At 40.0% G+C, this 23,088-nt stretch overlaps 1 protein-coding gene across 5 annotated transcripts in view; it reads left to right on the top strand.

The window, feature by feature from the left end:
• RFWD3 (ring finger and WD repeat domain 3) overlaps positions 1-23,088 on the top strand; it is a 948,792-nt gene that overhangs the window by 564,488 nt on the left and 361,216 nt on the right. For all 5 annotated transcript variants that reach the window (XM_044081898.1, XM_044081901.1, XM_044081897.1 and 2 more), the window contains exons 8-9: positions 5,449-5,677; positions 6,950-7,100. In XM_044081898.1, coding sequence (XP_043937833.1) covers positions 5,449-5,677; positions 6,950-7,100 — 380 coding nt within the window. The remainder of the gene's footprint in view (positions 1-5,448; positions 5,678-6,949; positions 7,101-23,088) is intronic.

Raw genomic sequence — 23,088 nt, 5'->3', positions numbered from 1 at the left:
TATATTTGACAATTACGTTAATGAAAATGGTACTCAAATACAACTTTCTCTACTTTGAAGGTGAGTTCTTCCGTCAGGAAAAAGGTGTCGCAATAGTCTGTTTTTGGATGAAATATGTATTTTTTGGACAGGGGGTGAAGATACGCTCAATGAATTTGTGAACTATATATCTTCAACTACCAGTTTTTTGAAATTTACTTATAATTACGGACATGGATTCATTGAATATTTAGATGTAAGGATTCGAAAGGATAAAGAAAGCAAAACGTTTAAATCAGAAGTTTTTAGGAAAGATACATATTGTAATTCATTTTTACACTTTCAAAGTGCACATCCCTTTGCTCAGAAGAAGAGTATTGTCAAAGGTCAACTTGTCAGGAGTAGTAGGATGACCTCAGAAGATGATGAGTTTTTGAAAGAAGTTCACCTACTAGAAAATACGTTTCTAGAAAGGGGTTACCCCAGTTATATGATTGAAGAAGTGACTAAAGAAGTGATTTTACACAGAAGGGACAGATTTGCCCCTATTCTAGGAGCAGAAGACATTAATGCACGAAGTGAGGAGATGACAGTAAAAACAATGGTTATGAAAATGTCTTTGTTCTTGATTACAGTGACAACATAAATGTTATTATAGAATCATTGAAAGAAGAATGGGATAGATTCAGCAGTTTATCTGACTTGAATCTCCAGTTTGACATACCTTTAAGGTTTGTTTTTAGAAAAGGGAAATGTATAAAAAGTATACTGGAAAATAATAACCATACTAAAGGAAATAAAAAAGTTGGAACTTTTAAATGAGAATCTTGCCCACAATATCCCTACATTCTTAATAGATCTGAGGTACGTCTCTAGTCGCAATAGATGTATTGCCTCTAAGGGTATACTCTAATTGTGAATCTAAAGGAGTAGTTTACCTTGTGACCTGTGAGAAATGTGAAGGATTTTTTGTTGGGAAGACAGAGAGATGTTTAAGGAGGAGAATTTATGAACATCTATATGACATTAAAACATGTAATAATAAAAATGCTTTATTTAAACACAGAGAGAAATGTGGGCAAGCAACTTTTAAGTTTTTTGTACTAGATGAGGTTCAAAGAGATGCCAAAGGGGGACCATGGGAGACACAATTAGAATACCGGGAAGTATATTGGCACTTGATTTTAGAAGCCAACAGATGGCGTGGTTTAAATGACATGGTATCTTTGGCACCAGTTTTGAAACTACGAGCTGCTAAACTGTAAACCTTTGCATGTTTTAGTATCATTAAAAAGTTTTAATACAAGTATAGTGTTTTGGTGTTTAGGTATTTTATATACTTTATACATTTTCATCTTTTTATTTACTTACTATCCTTTAGTTTTATTATATATATATATATATATATATATATATATATATATATATATATATATATATATTAACTTTAAAACCTAAGAGGATGTATTTTCCCATTTAGGGTAGTGGCACACTACTTTATGTATACACATACATATATTTATACATTTATATAGGTGTCTTAAATTAGAACTTAGAATTAGGGAATTTTTAAATTATTTATTTTAATTAAATGTACATGAAATGTGCGTTTTAAAATATTTTAGCATCTTTAGTTTCATTTACATTTTAATACGTGCATTTATAAACTATATATATTTGTATCAAGTGGTTCTGGGGTAGCACTTTAAACTAACTGTTTTATAATTGATGTTCAATTATTGGTTGGAATTAATTAATTATTGACTGTGGTATATAATGCTGAGTTTGTAAGCTTGTCATTATTCTGATGAAGTTACCGACGAAAACGTACTGTGTATTGGTGTTTCAGCATTTATTTCGAGTGCTTGCTGTGTCTAAATAAAACCCTTTCGGGTAAAACGGCTATCCAGGTGCTTATTTTTTGGTTTTAGTTTTGTGTTGAATATTGCACCTTTTCCTCCTTTGGAACTTTATGTATAGGTAAAATGCTGGAGGTACTTGGTGATGAAGGAAAATACGCCAGTCTCTCGAAGAATTAAATTAATATTGCCTATTTCGAGACCGATTTTGCATTAAAAGAATTACTCTTACAAAGTACAATAGATTTGGTTGCTTACACTTTTTTGTGGATGGGTAAACCTACTATACCATCCATTTTCGGAATCCCTAAGGTGCTCAAAAATGCAAAAGATCTGCCACTTAGGCTAATTGTGGTGGCAAACGGATCTAAAGTACATTCAATAGCTAAATATATAGATTTGAAATTAAAATCAATATGAATAGAGAAAGAATGAATATTAAAGAATTCCTGGGATTTTTTTTAAAAGGGATAGAGAGAAATTTATATAATAAGAATATCATATTGGTCATGATAGACATTATACATAGATTTATTTTCCATTATACTACACAAGGTAGGCTTGGATTGGTTTGCAGTGGCCATAGTAGATAGGCAAATTTAATTTCAAGGACTATAGAGTTACTAGATTTGATGGAAATAGTGCTTAAAAATAATTTCACCCATTTTGAAGGGGAATTTTCTAAACAGGAAAATGGAGTGGTAATTGGTGCATGTTGTGCTTGAAGTTACGCCAACATAGTATTGCATATATACTTGGGGTAGTACTGCATCTTTTTTACAGTTTGAAGTCAATAGCTCTAGTAGCAAAATGAGCTTTTTGGCTGTTGACTTTCAGATAGGTACAGATGGCAGCCTTCATACTTCTTGCATAAGAAAGATTGCTGGAGGACCCACTTATTACATAAAATGAGCATGCATCCTAGGCATATCTACCCCCAGGTTATCAGAGGACAACTCTTAAGAATCTCTAGGATCTGTACCAATGAGCAGGATTATGAAGAAGAGATAGAACAACAAAGATCTCAAACAACAAGGCTACAGGGATGAGGAAATCCAGGAAAAAAGTTTTGGAAAACAGGGCACTTAGGCCCACTAGGGGTAAGCTGTATCTCATGAAGGGTGCTTAGCAAGATGAAACTGAGAAAGTAGCAGGAAATCAGGATTATGCTGGAGGAATAAGATGTTTATTGACTTATAGCAATGATGTAAAATAGATTTGCCAATTTAATAAGGAAAAATTGGAAAATACTCATTCTGGATGAGAATATCAAACGTATTGTTGGTGACAATCCCCAATTTTGACTGAAGAACAGAAAGAATTTGAAATGGATACTATGCCAAGAAAAATTTAAAAAGGGGAGCATTTCAACTACTACACGTAAAGGTACATTTCCTTGCGGAAGATATAAAGTTTGTACACACATTGACTCAGGCAATTGCTTCAAGCATCTGATTACTGGGAGAGAATATTGGCTTGGCACATATGCCGATTGCAATACCAGAAATGTTATATAGAAGTTTTTGGGTAAGCTGGCTGCTGCTTTACTGGGTGTGTCTTATAAGTGAACTATTTTGAGGTAGAGACTCCTGTAGTCGTGTACCACTTTAGTTACCTACATCCAGTTTTTTGGATGAGGGTTTAGGTTGTGCATTAGTTGCACTATTTTGAGAGCAGTTTTATAAAATAGGACATACAGTTGTTTCCATGGAGGGCAGAGCGGCACCCTCATCTGTCAATCATGGGCTTCACTCTTCTGCCCTCCTTTTTAAGTATACTAATTTAGGATTGTGCCTCTTGGTAGAAAGAAGGCAGTTTTGATGAATTGTCAACTTTATGAAATTGCTGCTGATAAAAAATGGGCTGTAGTGTGGGAAGTTAGCATAATAGTTAAGGTGTGTACCTTACAATCACAAGATGCAGGGTTTGATTCTCACATGGGTTATTTGGCTAGGCTTAAAATGGCCCACAAGGGCAGTTAGCCTAGTACTAATCTGTGTACCTTTTATGAACTGTCTAATTGCAAACTGCAGAGTTATTGCTTGTATGTAATTGAGTTCTGTGTCAATTATTTTTTCAGTCATCCGTTCATCCAAATTTTGTGAAGAGCTCATTAAGGCTTCCAACTGGTCTCACTACACAGTTGGAACGTTCCTCTCTTTAGCGCAGTGATCGGGATTCAGTTAGTGGACACACTGCAGGAGAGGGAGAGCTATTGAGTGGAAAACTGGAAGTGTCCATTTTGTTCTCTTTACTAGGAAATAGATTTTGATTTTAACTACCCTGGCAAGGCTAAACATTTCCGCAGTTTTCAACAAGGCAGCATTGAAGAGTAAATTTCAGTATGTAGCAGTACCTGGTGTACATATAGTAGTGTACAAAATATGCACTTATCTGATTGCGCCCTCCTCTTTTCAGACAAACAGTGAGTAGGCTAAGCAAAGAGGAGAGCCTGGAAGTCAAAAACTACCCTCACTCCCACGAGTTCCTGAGATGACTTTGTATGTCCAGTTATGAGGGTTCCTGGTACAAGTGGAAAAAGAGTCAAAGTTAATTGATAGCTGAGACACTTGGATAGCAAAAAGCTTGAGTATTCATTAAGGTCTTGCAGGGTAGTTGAAAATATGCAACCCTTTTTGTTGCTGAAGCACTGGCCCTTGTGGGGGATGTTGACTGCTAAGAAATTGGATATTATAGATGTTTGTGAGTAGAAGTTAATATTAATGCTGTTTTAGTGAGCTGTTCTTGAAGACCTATTCCTCAGTGAGTAACTTCCCATATCAATATTTTAATCTTCTGCATTGACGTATGTAAATGCAAGATCAAAACTTTCTTTGGCAGGTTCTTCAGCTCCCCTCCCATCCACCCACCCCCATCCATTTTTCTTCTGGAAGGACCTATTGGATTGTGTTTGGAACCTACAGTTCCAAGTTTGAGCTCTGTTTTTTTTTTTCAATCTGGCTATATGTGTTTCTCTTCTGCTATTGGGAAATAGAGCAGCAAGCTCAATCTGAGGCATTAGGGATGGAGTAGGGCATTACGGGTAAAGGAAGGAGCTCGAGAGTTGAATCCAAAGTCTGGTAAATATGGCAGAGTTAGATTGGATCTGGACTCATAAATGAGGAAGAATGAAAATGGGCAACACAGATGCCTAGTTACGGTGAGTGCATAATTATGTAATTTGATTATAATTATAAGAGCAGCATTTGATTTATGTCTGGAAAAGCTAGAGATAGATTGTCCGTTACAGTTGTATTGTCCTTTATAAAGCATGAAGCCAGTGGTGTCCAACAGCTTCTGTATAACATGAATTTACATTTACTAATGTTCTCATGAATATGCTGTGCAAGACTCCTCCTTTGGAGGCATTGGAGGAGTTGCTAATATTGAAAGAGAAAGACTGTTCTTTCTCCTTTATCTTTCTGAGAAATGGACTGTTTTTATCCTTGGTAAAATAAATAAATAGGGTGTGCTAAAACTAGTTTACTTTAGCTCTTCCATCACTGTTGAGCAATGGTCTGGCTTGTAGACATAGTTGAAGATTGCTTGTTTTGTTTTGGTTATGCCTTAACATTTATTTGAAACTCAGACTTCAAAAATATTGTCCTAGGAATTGAAAGCACTGATGTCACAGTATGCATCCAGCTCTTCCCAGCTGCCATCTAGTTCTCGCTCTGGATTTACTGGTGTTATCAGCTCAAGCCAAACTCAACACAGATACAATTTTGAGAAAGCCGTTCTGGTGTCTCAGACAGGGAACTGCCGTGTTTTGTCTTACTGTGATTCTATGAGCTGTATTGCAGTCTCTCAGCCATCACCTCAACCTACACTTATTCCAGGTAAGTGTTTTTCTATGCTGTATTATTTTACCAGAATAGTATTATAATGGTATAAACCAAATGTACTGTTTTAACTGTTATCTCTCCACTGTAGTAGAACACTAAATTGCTAGTGCATCTCAGTTCAGCACTTACAGCTCCTTTTGGATGGTGTAGTCTATACACATAATATTCTGAAGGCCAAGAAATCTTGTAATCAGAGCCTCAGAGCATACATAGTCAAAAGGTCAATATACCTGAAGAATATTCACACTTCAGATGTTTTATCAGTAATTTACAAATTATATGAATCTCTGCGCACAATGTTTTGATTGCAAATAAATGAACAGCATTCATATACCATGTATGATTTGAATAATGGTTTTGTATTGTTTTCAGGTTTGACTACCTCATTGTAGTTAGTTGCATCAGGTTTCCAGTCACAACCACCTTATGCGTTTGAGACACAAATGTCAAGAAATTCACCTTGAGAGTGGAGCAAGGCAAAGTTATAGCACGGTGGTTATGATGGGAAACATGATCATAAGTCTTTAAAGTGCATGATGTTTGAGCTACTGTGATGTACTATACTTACAGAAAAATTGTAGAAGTGCAAAGTGTTTTACAGAAGTGAAAAAACAAAACACAGCATTGTAAGGCAGGCACTGTAACCTATTAAAAAGTACAAAGTGTTTAACTGCTTTTAAACCTGTGAATTCCTCATAAGTTTGCAGCTGATGTCTGTTGTTCGTGCTAAATGTTTCATCACTTTTAAATTCATGAAACACTACATGCGTCTACACATTTGGATGCTGTCTATGCTATAGAGTTGATCAATGGTTAGAGATGCTTAACCAAAGCTGTGTTAAGAATCTTTATGATGTCAAAACGATGATTAACGAGTCTTTGGTTTCCTCCAATTTGGAATATAGTGTAATGGCACTTTATGCAGTGCAAGGCTGTAAAATGATGTGTGCATGTCTGATATGTTTACCTATCTTAACAATGCATGTTTGCTTTTTATTTATGCTAAGTTGTCTGAAATGGAGGTGGAACAGTATTTCATTTCTGGCAAAACTTTTTTGTAGTTCCATTAGTAATTGATTATAGTTTTAAAATTTCTGAGTTTACATCCTGAAAACAAAAATGTTACTGTAAATTTTATCTCCTATAAAGGCCTAAGCAGTAGAAATAAGTTCTAATTTATTTTATATGAAATAGGCTAATTCTGTATCCTACCTTACCTGTTCTGTTTCAATTTTTTCCATTCTCCTCATCACCCTGTTGTAATAGGTTGCGGTATAAAAAAGATCAGTGCTGTAAATATGAAGAGCAGTCAGTATGTAGCAATCCATGCTAAACAGATCCGAGGCCTAGCGTTTAGTAACAGACCTGACAGCTTGCTACTCTCTGCAGCACTGGACAACACCATCAAACTTACCAGGTAAGGTCTGCCCATTTATTGTCTTTAGGTTGGACCAAATCCATGAGTGCATGTGAAGTCTGTGATTTGGGGAAGCAGTATAAATGGCTCAAAGCCCTAAAATCATATTCCCATTAAATTGATTGACAATAAATCCGGGAAATATCAGGGAACTCAATAAAACGTGACAGTAAAACATTTTTTTCATTAGGTAGGTTGAATTCATGTGCCTAGACAGAAGCATTAAGAATTTTCTGAATTTGATTGGTATCTAGCACTTGTGAACCGACCAGGATAGATAACCAAAAGGTGGTGGTGCATAAACAAAACTTCTGTAGCCAGCTGTTTCAGATTTCATACCTAAAAGTTTTTAGCAGTCATGTGCTAGTAGAACAGTTTGAAGAGTTCAAGGAGTCAGCAGACTGTTTAGGTAGTCAGGAACCACCATTTCATGTATGCCTTACATGTTGTTAACAAGGTTGTTTTTAAAGAGAAACTTCAGTATGGATACAGTCTGATCAACAGCTTAACGTGAGCTCTCCCAGTGTGGAAACAGAAAGCGAAAAAAGTGCCATTGAAACTGTTTTTGGGGTTAAAATTCAGGTACTGGCTAGTAAGTACACTGATTGGATGCCAGCAAAAAAGATGTTTGGAAAACCTAAAAAAATCAACCAAAAAAGGTGAAGAGAAAACACTGTCTGGGAAGGATTCTACAGCTTTTCATCAAAAAGCAATTCAGGCTTCAGCTTTGGTTTAAGAGATTGTTTACAGTATTTTAGAGGAAAAAATAAATCAAACATTACTCAGAGGTGATTAAATAAATGAAACCTTGAGGGAATATAGCAGTTCAGATAGCAAAAGGCTGGAAAAATAGAAGCTTTAATTGGCTGTTCAGATGAACTAATAAAACTACAAAAATCTTAGGTTGAATTGAAGAAAAAGCTGGCAGAATATGAGGATTCTCCAGAACACCTGTTTCAAAAAATATTGGAGTTAGAAGACAGAGCGTACAGAGAAAATCTGAGATTTTCTATTGTTCCAGAGAAACAGGAAGGAACAGACCCTTAATTTTATAAAAGCACAAATAAGCAACTGGTCTGGTGTTCCACAGCAGGATTTATTAATCATAGGGGCACAGAGAGTGTATGTTCCAAACCTGGCCATGAGAAAATGGCCAAAACCTATTTTAGTAAACTTGCAATCATACCAACAGAAAAAGAGTTGATACTGCCAAAACTGTGGAAGAATGGCAAAGTATTAAAAATTAGAGACAACAGAGTGTCGAATATGATTATTCACTGCACATCAGGCAGAAGATAAACCAATTTATTTCAGCAATCAGGGAATTTTAGAGGCAGGTGTGAGATTTAAGTTGCTTTATCCTACTGTCCTCAGAATATTTTCTTCCCGGAGGATTGAATACACCTTTTCTATGCAGAACAGGCTAAGGAGAAAATACAGAAAGTTTGTCCAACAGAAAGTGAGCCAGTACACAGAAAGGGACTCTGCTTCTCATTTTGTGACATTAAAGTTCATAGAGAGAATTTACCAGTGAAACCTTTTCCAATGATCCACATGAAAATGCTTGAGTGAGAGAAAAAAAGCACAGGAGGACTAGCAGACTTGAGAGTACACTGGACTTGAACCAGAGTCTGCTGTTGGGAGATGGAGACACAGGAAGAAGACAAGCAGCAGTGAAAATAGTAAATAAATGGGAGACTATAAACGTCACTCACATTTGTGATATATTGCTTTGTAAGAAAAGTGGCTAAAAAGACTGGGCTTTTGTTGACTTTGTTAAACTTGTGGGTGGACTGTAAAGCATATACCCCACTTTATGCCATTACATTTTAGAATGAGACTAAATGGGCTAAAATTAAGTAAAACAATATTTATTAGTATATGCATAAAACTTTTAATGAAATTAACTGCATGTTTTATATAGTAAAGCAGGTTTGTGTAGTCAGGAGTATTTTAAATGCATGTGTTGGAGTTTCGGTGATTGCATGTGTTAAAGATATTTAAATAAGCAAGTACTTTTTAGGTGTAAGAAATATAGGCTTTACAGTATAACAAGAGAAGAAAGGCTGGACAAAAGTAAGTTTAATATCAATATGATGTGATCTTTGGCTCCTGGAGTGGGGTGTAAAAGTGCATTGATTATATTATATTATATGTAGAATTAAGATATTTGTCTTATTTTTGCAAGGGCCAAAGTCTTGTTTGATGCCCTTAAGTTGTAAGCACACAAATTTTCTGAGCAAGTAGGGTTTAAAAATGAGACAGAATGATGAAAACTATGGCAAATGCTAAGTTTCTTATATATGCAAAAATATTCACTTATTTTTCACCACTAGCAAATGTTCAGTGGGAGTCAAGAACTCTTCAGCTAAATGCAGCTGTAATTCTGTTCAGAGTGAAATTTATAAAGATGCTTTGCTGAGTACTTTTCCATGGAGCCAAGGTGTTTGGAGGCGCAAGTGATTAATCTTGAGAGTTCTCAGCAATCTTTGCTGAGGGAAATGCAAAATTTGAAGGTGCAAACAGTTAAGTGAAAAATAAAGTTTGAAATTATGGGAAGTGTATAAGAGAATACAGCCTTCTTAGTAGTCGTAATATTTAATGCATTTAATAGAACAGTATAGACTTAATACTTTAATGCATTTAATAAAACAGTGTACAATTTAGTTTTAGTTAAAGGTAGCCAGTGCACTTTTTCTTGGGGATAAAAGTTAATGTTTTCTGAAAACATAAAAGCTGTTTCCCACATCTGAGAGGGTAATAGAGATAAACTGATAACTGTTCTTTTAAGTGGGAACACAGGCTTTAGCATGCGTTTTATAATGGGTAACCTTAATTTTAGTTAAGGTAATCTTTGTGGGTGCAGCTGTCAATTTGCGGCATTTATTCCTATTGTGAGGGTTAAACTTCATTTGTGAAGTTGTGCAGTTTTGTGTATTTAAGTTAATAAGGGATTGGGGTGTTTTGAAAATGTGTTAAGTATTTTGTTTGAGGATTTTCATTAAAACAAAAAGGTATGAAAAATGTAACAGATTCAAATGGACATGAGAAGAAACAATTGTGTAAAATATCAGCTTGCCAAGCATTATTTTATACATGTAACACATAGGGTTACCACCTGTCCTACTTTGCGAGGGACAGTCCCTCTTTTGGCAGTTGTGTCCTGCAAAAAAATTGAAAAAAAATGGCAAATGTCCTGAGATTTTAGGACAAAAATATTTCCAATATTTTCTTTAATAGTTGCATAAAACAGTTATTTTGTATCTGAAACACCTAAATGTTATATGAAACAGAATAATCAACTCAAATGCTAAAATAATAAGCTTTTATTTTGGCAAAAAAGTTAAGGTCTGTCCTTTGTACTGGCCGTGGGTATGTTTTGCCTTGTAAAATCTGACGTTTCTACAAAAAATGTCCCACTTTGGGCATTTGAAAAGGTGGCAACCCTAAACACATAAGATTGAGCTACATATTAAAAACTGCCATGTCTAATAGGCAGGAACAGTAGCTTTTTATCACAATGGCTATGCTAATCCATATTATCTTGGAACGTAAATGGCCTTACAGGTATAGACAAAAAGGAAAGAGTATTGAATTATATTAAGAAATGCAGAGTGCAAATAGCAGTGGTGCAGGAGACACGTTTGGGAAGAAATGAGCATGTGAATTTGGCAAAGGATTTCAAGATGGATATTCCGTAGAATAACCTGGGGCACAGGAAAAGGGGAGTAATTGTACTAACTGTTAGAGGGGTACCCATATTGATAGAAGGGGCGAGAAGACAGTAATGGTAACTTTGTATTAGTAGGGGGCTGTTGTGGTAGTAAGGGAAGAGGATTACGCTTGTATGTATTTATATTCCACCAAGCACTGCTATTATGGAGCATAAGAAAATTGTAGGAGAAATCTGCTTCAGTAGGGTATATTACTTAAAGGTGGGGACTGGGACTTGATTTGCAATAGTGAAGGGTGTATCATGGGGACCTAGAAGTGAGAGGTTATATTTCTGTAGAAATGTATGAAAATGTTTGGTATGTAAGAATGGGAATTTAGTAGTAAGAACTCTGACAGAATTTACATATTTCCCATGGTAAAATACCTGGGCTAGACTACGTAGAAATTATATTTCTTCGGAGCATTTGCATTTCATTGAAAAGTTCAACACGTCTCATAACTATTTCAGATCATGCATCATTAAAAACTAAGGTAAAAATGCAGAGTAATGAAGTAAAAATGAAATACTGATGCTTTTACACCTGCCTGTTAAAAAGAGAAGAATTTAAGGAAAGGGTAGTGGAAATTATTCGAGATTTGGGAAGATAGAAATATTTTCAGAAAGTATAGCTAGTGAGTGGGAGAAAATGAAAATGGAGTTTAAAAACAGTATCAAAATAAAGACAGAGAGATGGTTTAAGTAGAAATAGGAATTATTCATAGGAACTCACATGTTAAAGTATTGCAGAATAAGTGGAATCTCCTAGAAAAAGAAGAGGCACAAATGCAGAGTGCTAAAAAGAAAATAGGGGAGTATCTAGATAATATGCATGAGTTTAGAAAGATTGCTGTGAAGCACCTATAATCTGAAGTTGTTGTCTTCATTTGCTCTTCAACCTGTGGGACATGGATCCGGGATGGATCTGACTTGGCTGCATTTCTCCAGCATCGGATCTGAGCTTCTACCTCCTTCCTTGCCCATAATGACCCTGTCGCCTTCCTCCCTTCAGATCTCGTTTACTGAGCTCATTGCAAGCATTGTGGTCCGTGCTCCAGGCTTCTTTTTGGGTAAGTGAGTTTAAATTTAAAATCCTATTCTCATCTTTCTAAAATTCTTTTCTAACTTTACCTTACCCCTACCTTTCGTGTTTAGGCGTCGGCCTATTAAAAAAAAAAAAAAACACTCCTTTTACTCTCGCTGTTCTATCTGTGTGTGTGTGTATGTTTTCTGTTTGGGTTTTTCTCGGCTGCTGAGTATGTCAGGGACACCCAAACCAGGGTTCTGCAAGTACACAGAGTGTGGCCATAAGCTTTCCCCGGTGGATAGCCAGACTCTGTGCATTGTTTGCTTAGGGGTCCCTCATCTTGATTCCTCCTTTTTGATCTGTGAGGTATTCAATCTCCGTGCATTGATCGGCAGGAGGAATAAACTTTTACTCAAGGGCTTTCTCCCTCCACCTACTACGGAGACCCAGGCTACCCCTTCTGCTTCTACTTCTGTCAGCGCCCTGGTCTCTGGGACTCGACCTCCTGCTAAGAGGATTGGGGATGGAGATAAGCGTAAGCACAAAGAGAGGCTGAGGAAACAGTCCCCCGACCGCTGTCCTTCAGGTGAGCCACCAGCTAAACCCCGATTGGCTCCTAGCACTACTTCTCCCCGACTGCGTTCTCCTTGTTTCTCCCCAGAGCCGGAGGTGATTCTGAGCCATTCCCCAGTATTGGCATCACCTCATCACCTCTCTAGGCAGGTGTTGGTGGCCTCTTCATCCAGATCCACCCACAGCTTTTCTGAAGCCGACATAGACAGGATGATGTGAAGATTCATCCCCAAACTCTGATGCAAATGGGAGACTTGCCTGCCCTCTTTCCTTCCGTAGTGGGGGGGCATGCAGTCTGCCTTCATCCCGATCACTGCTTTTCTGATCCAACCCCTGGTTTCAGAGTCCTCTGGTCTGAAGACCCTCAGCGTCAAGGGGTGAGTGCCGATGGTACCTCGACAGAGACCATTGCCTTTAGCAGGTCGGCTCCAATGAGCCTCGGTGCCAGATCCAAAAGGAGGGGGGTCAGCTCGGTTTTTCAGAGCCAAGCCTTCCAATCAGAGTCTTGGAGCCTGGAAGTTAAGCTCCAGCTCCCCCATTGATCCAGAGGATTATGAACACGATCGTAGCCCCTGCTCAGGAGGTTCGTTCTACATCTGCCTTTGACATAGTGGAGAGGGTTCTCGCAATCCCATCGAGACCCTTGACGATCTCATCCTTGGAATCCATCCTGGCTCCCTCTGTTTCTGATCAGGATTCAGCCATCCTGCCACCTCAGGGACAGCCTGCTGCCTCTCCGCCCCAGGGAGCTCCCACACAGGAACATCTGGACATTTTCGAGCCCTCCTCAAACATCCCCTGAAGAGGTTCCTTGAAAACGCATGTGTAAAAGGAGGCAATTAGACTCCCTGCCCAGAGTCTCTCACAGAGGACACCGACTTGGAGGAAGGGATGGGTTCCCCCCAATCACCCCTGGAGGATGTCTCATTTGGAGACATCATGGGGATCAGCATGGGGGGGTGGTCTGCCCAAAAATCCAACCCTGATGAGTCTGTTTTCCTAGAGGCATTTGGCGCAGGACCCCCTACTTTCTTGGGTGTCCCCTCCCGCAAATCCTCTTGTGACATCTCAGGCATGGAAGGACCCCAACATGGTGGAGCCTATCCCCAAATGCTTTGATAAGGTCCTCCGCGTCCCTTCTGAGAAAACACACTGGTCAAAGGGACCCCCTGTCAGTTATGGTTGTGGCGGTGGCCACCAAGAAGAAGCTCGCACAGGAGAGCACCATGGTCCACCGTACGGACTGAGAGTCTAGGACCTTTGACCATTTTGGGAAGTGGGCGTATGCTTCAGCAACATTCTCTGTACGTGCGCTGAACTACATGGCACACGTTATTAGGCTTCAGCGGAACCTAGTGAAGGAGGTCGCTGAGTCTACCTCAGGGTCCATGTTGGCAGAGGATAGGAAGGTTTTCTCCTCGCGAATGGCCACCCTCACCTCCATTGCCAATACATGTATGTGGCTTCTCTCTCACACTACTGATGGTGCTGCCAGAGCAGGTATTGCCATCAGGCATCACTCCTGGCTCTGACTTTTTACCTTCTCAGAGCCCTTCAAGGCATCACTTAGAAATGCCCCATACGATGGTTCCACCCTCTTTGGAAAGATGGTACGTAATACACTGGTCTAGAGCAAGAAGGATGGGAAGACTTTCTGCCGTCAGAATTGGCTTCTCAACGCTTCAACAATCCTTCTCCAGGAATCAGCAGGGGGCAAAGAAGATTTGGTTCTGGAAGTCTCAGAGCTATTCCCAGGATGCTCGGCAGAGGGGGATTCGATAGATGCCACCCTCATGGCAGAGGGGGCCAGAGGAACCAAGGGTCTCAGGATTCATTCTTGGACAGTCCTGCACAGCAGCCCTGAAGTGTTGCCTGGCTGCGCGTCTCTGGAGGCAGTCGGGGGTCGGCTTTGCTACACCCAACATCCTGGTAGTCTATTACAGATGATCAATGGGTGTCGCTAATTATATCCTGAGGATATTCAATCCCCTTCCTTTAAAGGCCAGTCACGGCCAAACACCTCCCGGACTTTCCACCCATGCAAAGGGAGGCAGAAGCACAGGAAATTTCCAAGATGCTAGAAAAACGAGTGATCCAACCCATCCCCCAGACCAGTCCAGATTAGGCATCTATTTCAGGTTCTTTTTAGTGCCAAAGAAAACAGGGGACTTGAGACCAATTCTGGACCTATCTACCCTAAACCTGTCAGTTGCCAAGACTAAATTCTGGATGGTCACTCATCTATCCTGCCCTTCCTTCAGGAGAATGACTGGATGTACTCAGTAGACCTTCAAGATGCGTACTATCGCATCAAAATGGACAGATGCACTTGGAGATTTATCCATTTCCAGCTGGGGACCAATCATTACCAATTCAGAGAGCTACCCTTTGGTCTCACCACAGCCCCAGGGTGTTCAACAATGTGATGGTGATGGTCGCAGCTTACCTGCAGCTACAGATCTTCCAGGTTTTCTCCTGCCTGGACAATTGCCTCCTTTCTGCCCCTTCCAGGCATCAATTCTGCCAAGCCAAGGATTTCCTTATCCAAACTGACCACCAGTAGGGCATCACTATGAATCTCAACAAATCCCTGTTAGAACATTGGGGGTTGTGGTGGGCATAGGCCCCACCTAGTTTGGTTTTATATTATATTTCACCAAAAGCTTCAAAACAATACATTTTAAACCATAGACATGCATACTTACAACACAAATGACAAATTATTTCCAGAAGATCATATATACCCAAACTAAGTGGGCTACACACCCCACACCCCTCAATGTGGGGGTCTGTGCCCCCACCCCCAACTATGTATACCAACTCCAGGATCGCACTACAGTGGGGAAAAGGGCATATACCTTTTACTTGCCTTATAGTACTCTACACAGTGCCAGTACTTCACTTCAATGAAATGAGTTTTCAGTAATTTGAGCTTTCAGCGATTTGGTCAGGGTGAATTCAAATTCAGTTAAATGAGCTTTCAGTGAAACAAAGTAGACCCATTAAACTACAGGAACAGAAGTGTGTGTTGAACAGGGTTTGTACAGTACTAAGCTTCAAGGATGTATCCACAGTGTACCCTACTGGAAAATAACAGAAATGTGTATAAACTATATATCTGTACAAATGTATATGTTTTAACAGTAGAAACTAGAACATGCAGAGTTAACTTGCAAAACTTCAAGAAAATAGTTTAAATTAAATTGTTTTATGATTGTGCTGTACATGTTATCTCTCAGTTTCATTTCAATAGCAGACACAATGTATAAAGCTAGAAGTTTTTTGTATTGTCTTGAAAGAGAAGTAATGACCAAGTTTGAGATGTATAAGTGTTTTATTGTTTTATGACTTCCAAGATCTGCAAACATCTGAGAGATGTGAATTTTTAGCAAGAAGATGTCATATGCTACACTGGGGGTTTAGCTTGGGAACTAAATTCAGGTGACAAAAAGTGATGTCATCCAAGCTAACCCAACAGTAATATTTTATATTAATTTAAGAACTCTTAGAGAAAGAACATCCACTCATCACCACCTTCACACTTGCCTTGCTGTAAGATAGTTTTTAGGGCATAGTAACTCTTTTAGATTCAGATAGGAATATAGTAAAGTATAGCTTAGATGTTTTCTTTATTTATTTGACTGTCCTGCAACGTTGTTTTAAATATTTCCTGTGATTTCGAACTCCAAAGTCACTATGAATACATAGTTAGTATTGTCTTCTTCTTTTATTATTTATTATTAAATATATTTGTAAACATATCTTTGTTGGTGATATCTTTGAGACATATTTAAGCTCTGAGAGTACTTGCATATCTATTTGGTGACACTGTACAGGTCACTTCTAAATAGCCTTGTTCTTGGTCAGACCACCATTTGGATTAAAGTAACATTACAAAGTAGGATTGGACACCCTTTTAAGGGCATTAGAGTAGCTGATAAAGAGATGACTGATGGCAGCTGGAACTACCTTATAGTCTGGGCAGAAGAGGTTATGGTAAACCTGTGCCAGCCTTTCCCAGGGGTGTGTGTGTGTGTGTGTGTGTGTGCGCGCACATGTGTGTTTTTGTATATAAATCAAATCTCAGTGTGTGTCAGCTACGTGGTCAGGGACACGAAGCACTGATTGGATAGAGAGGGTGTTGGAGGTTTTGGCCACTCAACTGAGATCTCAACCCTGTAGCTGTGCCAGTGGGGAGTTTTATTGGGGATCTAGAGAAAGAGGGAGAAACCAGGCCCAGACTGACTGTGATCTCCCTGTGCTGTTAAAGGAAATTGCACTTTACTGTATGTGTACTTGTCATCTTCCTAGTGTGTACATTCCCCACTGTTACCAGTGGTGAGGATTGAGGCTTCTTGACTACTGGGCCAGTGCAGGGACATCACAAGGTCCCTCTTATAGAGTGGTTTACACTTTGATCCTTGAAAATGCAGGATTTTGAGGCTGTCACCAGACTATATTAGCCTGTTTTGTATCGCATGTAATGTGAGAGGCTTTGTCTCCATTTCTGGGGCTCATATCCCTTGAAGCAAGTTATGAAAGCTTTATTACAGAACTTTTTTCCAGTCTGACTTGTCAACATCAGTGATTGTATCACATGTAATAAGATGGGGCTCATATCTCCTGAAATACATTATGAAAGACTAATCCTTTCTTGTTTGGCAAACCAGGTTTACAATGCCTAATTAGAAGAGGCTCATATACATGATTAATGTGACCAGCCCTCATTCTTCTTGATAAAAAGGACCTTTTTATGTGCAGGGCAGTAGTGACTCCCATTTTTGAACAATGCGTCCATCCAGAGACATAGCTTACAGTGGAAATAAGTCAAAGTGCTTATTTTTACAGAGCTCATGGATGTGCACAAATAAGAGGAGAAATTTAAGTAAAGTTTTTAGATGTCAGACCATTCTTTAGACTTTGTGCCTATGGAATAAAAATCTACCAGTTGGTAAACTGCAGAGTATAAAAACATTTAATAAAAATAAGAATCTCAGATCTTCTGTGAGCAAAGGTAAACAGTGCCTGTGGTGTAAAGAAAAACAGCAGTGTGGAATGCAATTACAGTTTCACTGTACTGCAAGTTACAGAAATTTTGTTAAATGCAACAAAGTGATTGGAATATCTATACCTTGTAGCTCTAGGGTATCTACAGTGAAAGGGAGAATGCCCCTGGTCTCAGAATGTGGTTCTCTGGTGTTCCAGACTAGGGTCTTCACTATCAAGCCTTTTCCTGGGTCTTGTAGTTATTGAGGGCTCTTCTGTTCAGTTTCTTTATAGGTTCATAGGTTGATAGTAGGCTATCGGCCCTAGGGCATTTATAAGCCTAGCCAGAGTGTGTTTGGCTTTCGCCACCCTTTTAGATTAGTTGACTGTGCTTCTGTATAGTAGGTCACAGAAGATAGCCCTTTTAAGGTTAGTTTACTGTGCCTCTGTCTAGTAGGGACACAGATGAGATCCCAGGGTAAACCTACGATCTCCCATCCACTCGTCAAGATTTCTCTTGAAGAGGGTCATTGAGGGGCTCTGCCTAACATGGATTGGGATTTTGTTCCAGAGTGAGGGGAGCCTCTGGGATATGAATCTGTCCCTCCAGCATGTCCTATTTATTTCTGTGCTGAGGTTTAAGTCCCTGGAGCGTGTAGCTCTAAGGGATTTGGATTTCCTGAGGTGGAGCATGTCCATTAATTCTGGGTTGGACATGGCTTTATAAGTCGGGCACAGATCGCCTCTGAATAGGTGGTAAGCAACTGAGTAGAGCTGGAGTTTCTTTAGCCTAACTGCGTAGGGCATCTGTTTGAGTCCCTTGATCCTCTTGGTGAGGTACTTTTGGGGTCTTTCCAATTGCTGCAGGTGTCGGGTAAGGTACATCCCAAATGGGGCATTGTATTCAATTATGGGCCTGATGAGTGATGAGTAGAGGGGCACAATGACCTCTCTTGATCTAGATGTGAACCCTTTCGTGATAAGGTGGGCTATATAGAAGGTATTTCTAACCACTTTGGCAACGTGATTGTCAAAGGAGAGATTGCTATCTACTTGGGTCCCCAAATCCCTAATTACTTCTTTCGTACTTAATGGATTACCACCTATGTGGTAATTTGTGGGCACTTTGTTTTTCCCAAAGGGGATGACTATGCACTTTTTGGCATTTAGCTTTAGGCCATGGCTCTGGCACCAGTTATCCGTCTCTGTGAGACCCTTTTGGAGGATGCTTGTGTCAGTCGGCGAGTCGATTATGGCACCCATTTTGCAGTTATCTACGAACTTGGTCAGCCATAGTCCTCCCGTGTTAGCCTGTACCTCTCTCTTCAGGTTCCAGGTGGTGAAGTCAAATGCAAAAGAGGGCTAGATATTTCTGTGCCTGGTTAGATAAAAGGCTGGAAATTGAGAGGGATCAAGTGGCAGGGCAGTTGACCAATCTCCTGAGAGAGGGGGTGGTGCCATGGGGCCAGGGTGGTGTTAGATGATGTAAGAGGCTGATGTATTCAGTATGGGTATGCCCGTCAGTCATACTAGGAGGCTAGTGTTTGGCCGCTTTTCTCACTCCTGACAACAAAAGGAAAACCCAAGTCCTAAATGAGTAGTAGAAAACATCTTCAAATAACTGAATGCTGCTGTTTGTTTGTACACATCTTGAGGTAAAAAAAAAATTTAAACTCCCATTAGTTCCTGTTTAGATTTGTACACATCTTGAGATAAGAAAAATAAACATTGGCTTGTTTCCTGTGTTAGTAGTTTACCAGGTAGACCATGCCAAAGTAGATGTGATTTACACATCTAAATTTTTTGATTGGCATTTTCACTTTAGCAGTGGTTAGAGTTAGTTAATTAACAGTTTGTCCAAATCCTGGATCAAACAGTGCAGGTGCTTTAGCTGTATGATTTATGGTTTACTTTCCAGAGTGCAAGCACACTTTTAATAGAAATGCCTGAGTTTAGGCCAGTGTGGTGGTGGGCATCCAGCCTGATCTGCCAGCTTAACTCTATTTTTTGAGTGGCATCTTTGTTTCCTTTGAGTGGACCAAAAGTGAGCTTATCCAGGATGTGGAAGCGGAAATCTCTGTGGTCTGGGAAATCACAATAGTGCTTCACTAGTTGGTTTGTGAGGATTTGGGGTCTGATGTCAGGCAGGTGGTGTGCCACCCTTATTTTGAAATTGTTTTCCCTACATAAAAACATCTGTAGCCATTACACTGTGCATGGTATATCACAACAGCCATTGCACTGTGCATGGTATAGCACAAACACATATACACTTCTTACCATCTGTAAAATTATCCAGCATCCATCTGCCTGTCCAGCACTAAAAAAAAAACATTCAAAACTGCTTTGTTCCCAGTCGGTCATTGCAATCCATTGACCAAAAACTTCTGTCTGTCTATAAACCTAGCAAATCTGCTTGGCACTGTCTATACTTGTACAAGGGCGCTAAGGCCTGGAACTCCTTAACTGTATCCATCAGGTCTATACCCACCTTCCCGTCTTTCAAAACTACTCTGAAAGACTTCCTAGCTAAAATCAGGCTCCGTTTTTGCTCAAAACCAGGATAACCTATATCCCTAAATGTGAGCAAGTACCTTTTTCATTCCTTGTACCCCCTTTCTTCACTTAAATTCTGTACTGCTATCTAATTCTGTTCTCTGACTTTCTCTCTAAATATACCATAAGCCTGTTTTTCCCTCACTTCATATTACAATTCCTATTTGTATTACACTATCTTACCTTTAATTTCTCTACAAACTCTCAACATTTCTCTGAATATTAAATTATTTTCATATACCTTTTATCGAGTCTTAACCATTGATTTTTGTTGTGTAATTTGTTATAATTAAACTGCAGATGTTTTTGTTTTATTTTTGAAGATTGTAAAATTATTGTTTTTAAAATGTTTGTAATAATTTTGAGCTTTTCTCCCCAGGCCTCTGCTGAAAATGGGTTTCTACCCAGATGGACTGTCCCAGTAATCAAATGTCAGTAAATAAACAATGTTGCTATTGCCAGAACAAGTGCTGCTGTTCTTTCTACTGAGTACTGGGCAAAAGGACTAGTCCATGTTGCTCATGTATTTGCAGTAAGTGCAAAAAGGGGGGCTACAGGGGTGAATTCCTCTGCTGTCCTCCTGGTCTGAATTTGCTCTCTACCCAGCCCCTAGTGATCCTGGCAGTCTTGAAAACAAAACAAGGATGGGGTCCAAGGAGTTTTTCCAGTTGTTTGTCTGTAATCACCACCCAGTTGTTGGTCATGATCTTTCTGATTGTTTTGTAGTCTAGTGTAAAAGTGAGAGCCATGCTTCTTTTTCTTTTATCCTCCTGTAGATCCTGGTGTTGGTTTCTGTTGAGCCTTAGGAGTCTCCCACCGAGTCCCTTAAAATGGGGTCCTCTGCATTCTTTAAAGTACTTATGGGGTTGAGGATGAAATTGAGTAATCTACTGCTATACCCCCTAGCCAGGAAGTCTTGGTGTAGGTCAATTAGATTTGTGACAAAATCTGTAAGCTCTTGGGAGATGTGCACAATTCTCATCCCTTGAGACTTTATAATAATTATCTTGGTGACCTGACAATGCATGTTTTTACCTGGTTGGTTTTCTTAACAGGTTATTTGAGAGGCATTTGTTTTCATGTCCTTAGAAATGGTTATGTCTAAAAAGCCAACTGAGGACTTGCTGCGAAAGGTTGTGAATCTCCGGAAGCTAGTGGAATTAATGATATGATTGTAAAGGTCATTTGGTGTGGCTTCATCCCCCTCCCTGATGATAAAGTTGTCATCAGTGAAACAAAGCATTTCATCGATGTAAAATAGGGACTTTGGTAACACTGTCTCCTGTTTTCCAAGAGTTACATTGACCAGGCTTGGGGCAGTGGCCACCCTCATAGCTATTCCAGTAGTCTGCTTATAAAACCGGTTGTTAAACATGAAGCAGCTGTTCCTAAGGGTTAGATCAAATTACCTTACTAGAAAATCTGTCCCCCCTGGTAATACATTCCTGTCTTTTTCATATGCCTCTGTTACAGCTTGAATTCAATGGCTGTGTGGAAGCACTGTATAAAGTGACATCTTCAGATTAGAGACCTACTTCTGCACCAATGGTTCCAAGACGTTCCTCTGATCCTACTGATTCTTCTCCGCCGAGGTCTTTTCCTAGGCCTTCTACCAAAGCCCTCAGATCCATGAGCTCATAGTCGGACCTCAGAGTTTGCTGTTTAGGTCAGTATCCCGTATGGTACCATCCAAGATATTTCAAACCCTGAGCAAACGTTCACAACCAGGGTTTTTGGCTTCCTTGAGGTCTTCCAGGAGGCTTTTAGAAATCGACTTGGACAGTATGATAAGGAAGATCTTTAAGACTCAGATCCAGAAGGGGATATTGCCCACTCCATCCCCAACGGGATCCATGAGTGCTTCTGTTACTGTACAGTCTCCTTCTTTGATCCTACTGTCTGTATTAGAGTCTCAGGATCTTGACCACCAAGGACAGTCTGTGTTGTATCTGAGGTGGCTTTCTTCCTTGAATTCGACAGTTACCTTGACCACCTCTGCTCCAATGTCAGGTCAGAATGGGTCTTGGATCCAAGATGTCGTTGTTGGATCCAGGGGGAGTGGTTCAGTTCCTCCTCTGTCAGAGCTGTCTCTTCCTCTTGGTGCTTTGGCCCTTGACAGCTCGGGTCTGATCCTGCCTGGGAACCACAGATCTGGGAGTCCTCCCTTTTTGTCCTCTGTTGCTTTGGCTCTGGGGAAGTTGGGGAGGGATTCTCCAGGTCCGCTTTCCAGATTATGGAGAGGGTTTTCTCTGCTCAGCGACCCAACCTCCTCCATGATCGCTATGAATTCTCCCTGTTGTCCCTCTTTGGATCAGAGAATTGAGCCTATCATGCCTGTCCAGGGTCAGCCTGCCCCGAGGAATCTCCAAATGCTTGCCTTGGAGGAAGCATCCTCCTCTTCCAGGACCTTCCCTGAGCACCCCACAGAGGAGGTTCCTTTTAAGAAGTCATGCAAGAGAAGGCACATAGACTCCCCATTGGAGTCCCTCACTGAGTAGACAGACTTTGATGAAGGAGAAGGATCTCCAAGATTTCCACAGGAAGACATCTCCTTTGGAGACATTTTAGAGATCCTGAGACAAAGAGGTGGTTGGTTGACCCAAACTCCTCCTCCCGAGGAGTCTGTGTTTTTGGCAGCTTTCGGGGCAGGCCCGTCTACTTCTTGGGTTACCCCCCAGCAGATGACCTTTTGGATCTAGTGGCCTGCCGGGCGTGGAAGGAGACGGAGATGATCTAGCCAATACACAAACAGCCGAATACGTTTTTGTCACAAGACCCCCCCCCCTACAGGATTGTCCCCACTGGAATAAGGATAATACCGGTAGATGCCATGGGTGTGGCAGCAGCAGCTACCAAAAAGGAGCTGGCTCAGCAGAGCTCCTCTGTCCATCCACAGAACAGGGAGTCCAGAGCAATGGACAGATTTGGTAAGTGCATTTAGACCTATGCCACCTTCTCAATGAGCATTGAACTATATGGCACCCTTTACTAGATTGCAGAGAGATCTGCTCAAAAAAACTTTGACTCTCTATCCAAGACCATGTCAAGGGAGGACTTTGAAAGAGTATCTCCCCGACTGGCAACTCTTTCTTCCTTGTCCAGTTCTGCCATAAAGCTTATCTCCAATGCTTTGC

The sequence above is a fragment of the Protopterus annectens genome, chromosome 8.part1 (genome assembly GCF_019279795.1).
Source record: "Protopterus annectens isolate FY-2018-M chromosome 8.part1, PAN1.0, whole genome shotgun sequence".
Lineage (NCBI taxonomy): Eukaryota > Metazoa > Chordata > Ceratodontiformes > Protopteridae > Protopterus > Protopterus annectens.
Note: the sequence above shows the minus strand (reverse complement) of the source record. Positions and strands in the feature narration are given on the sequence as shown.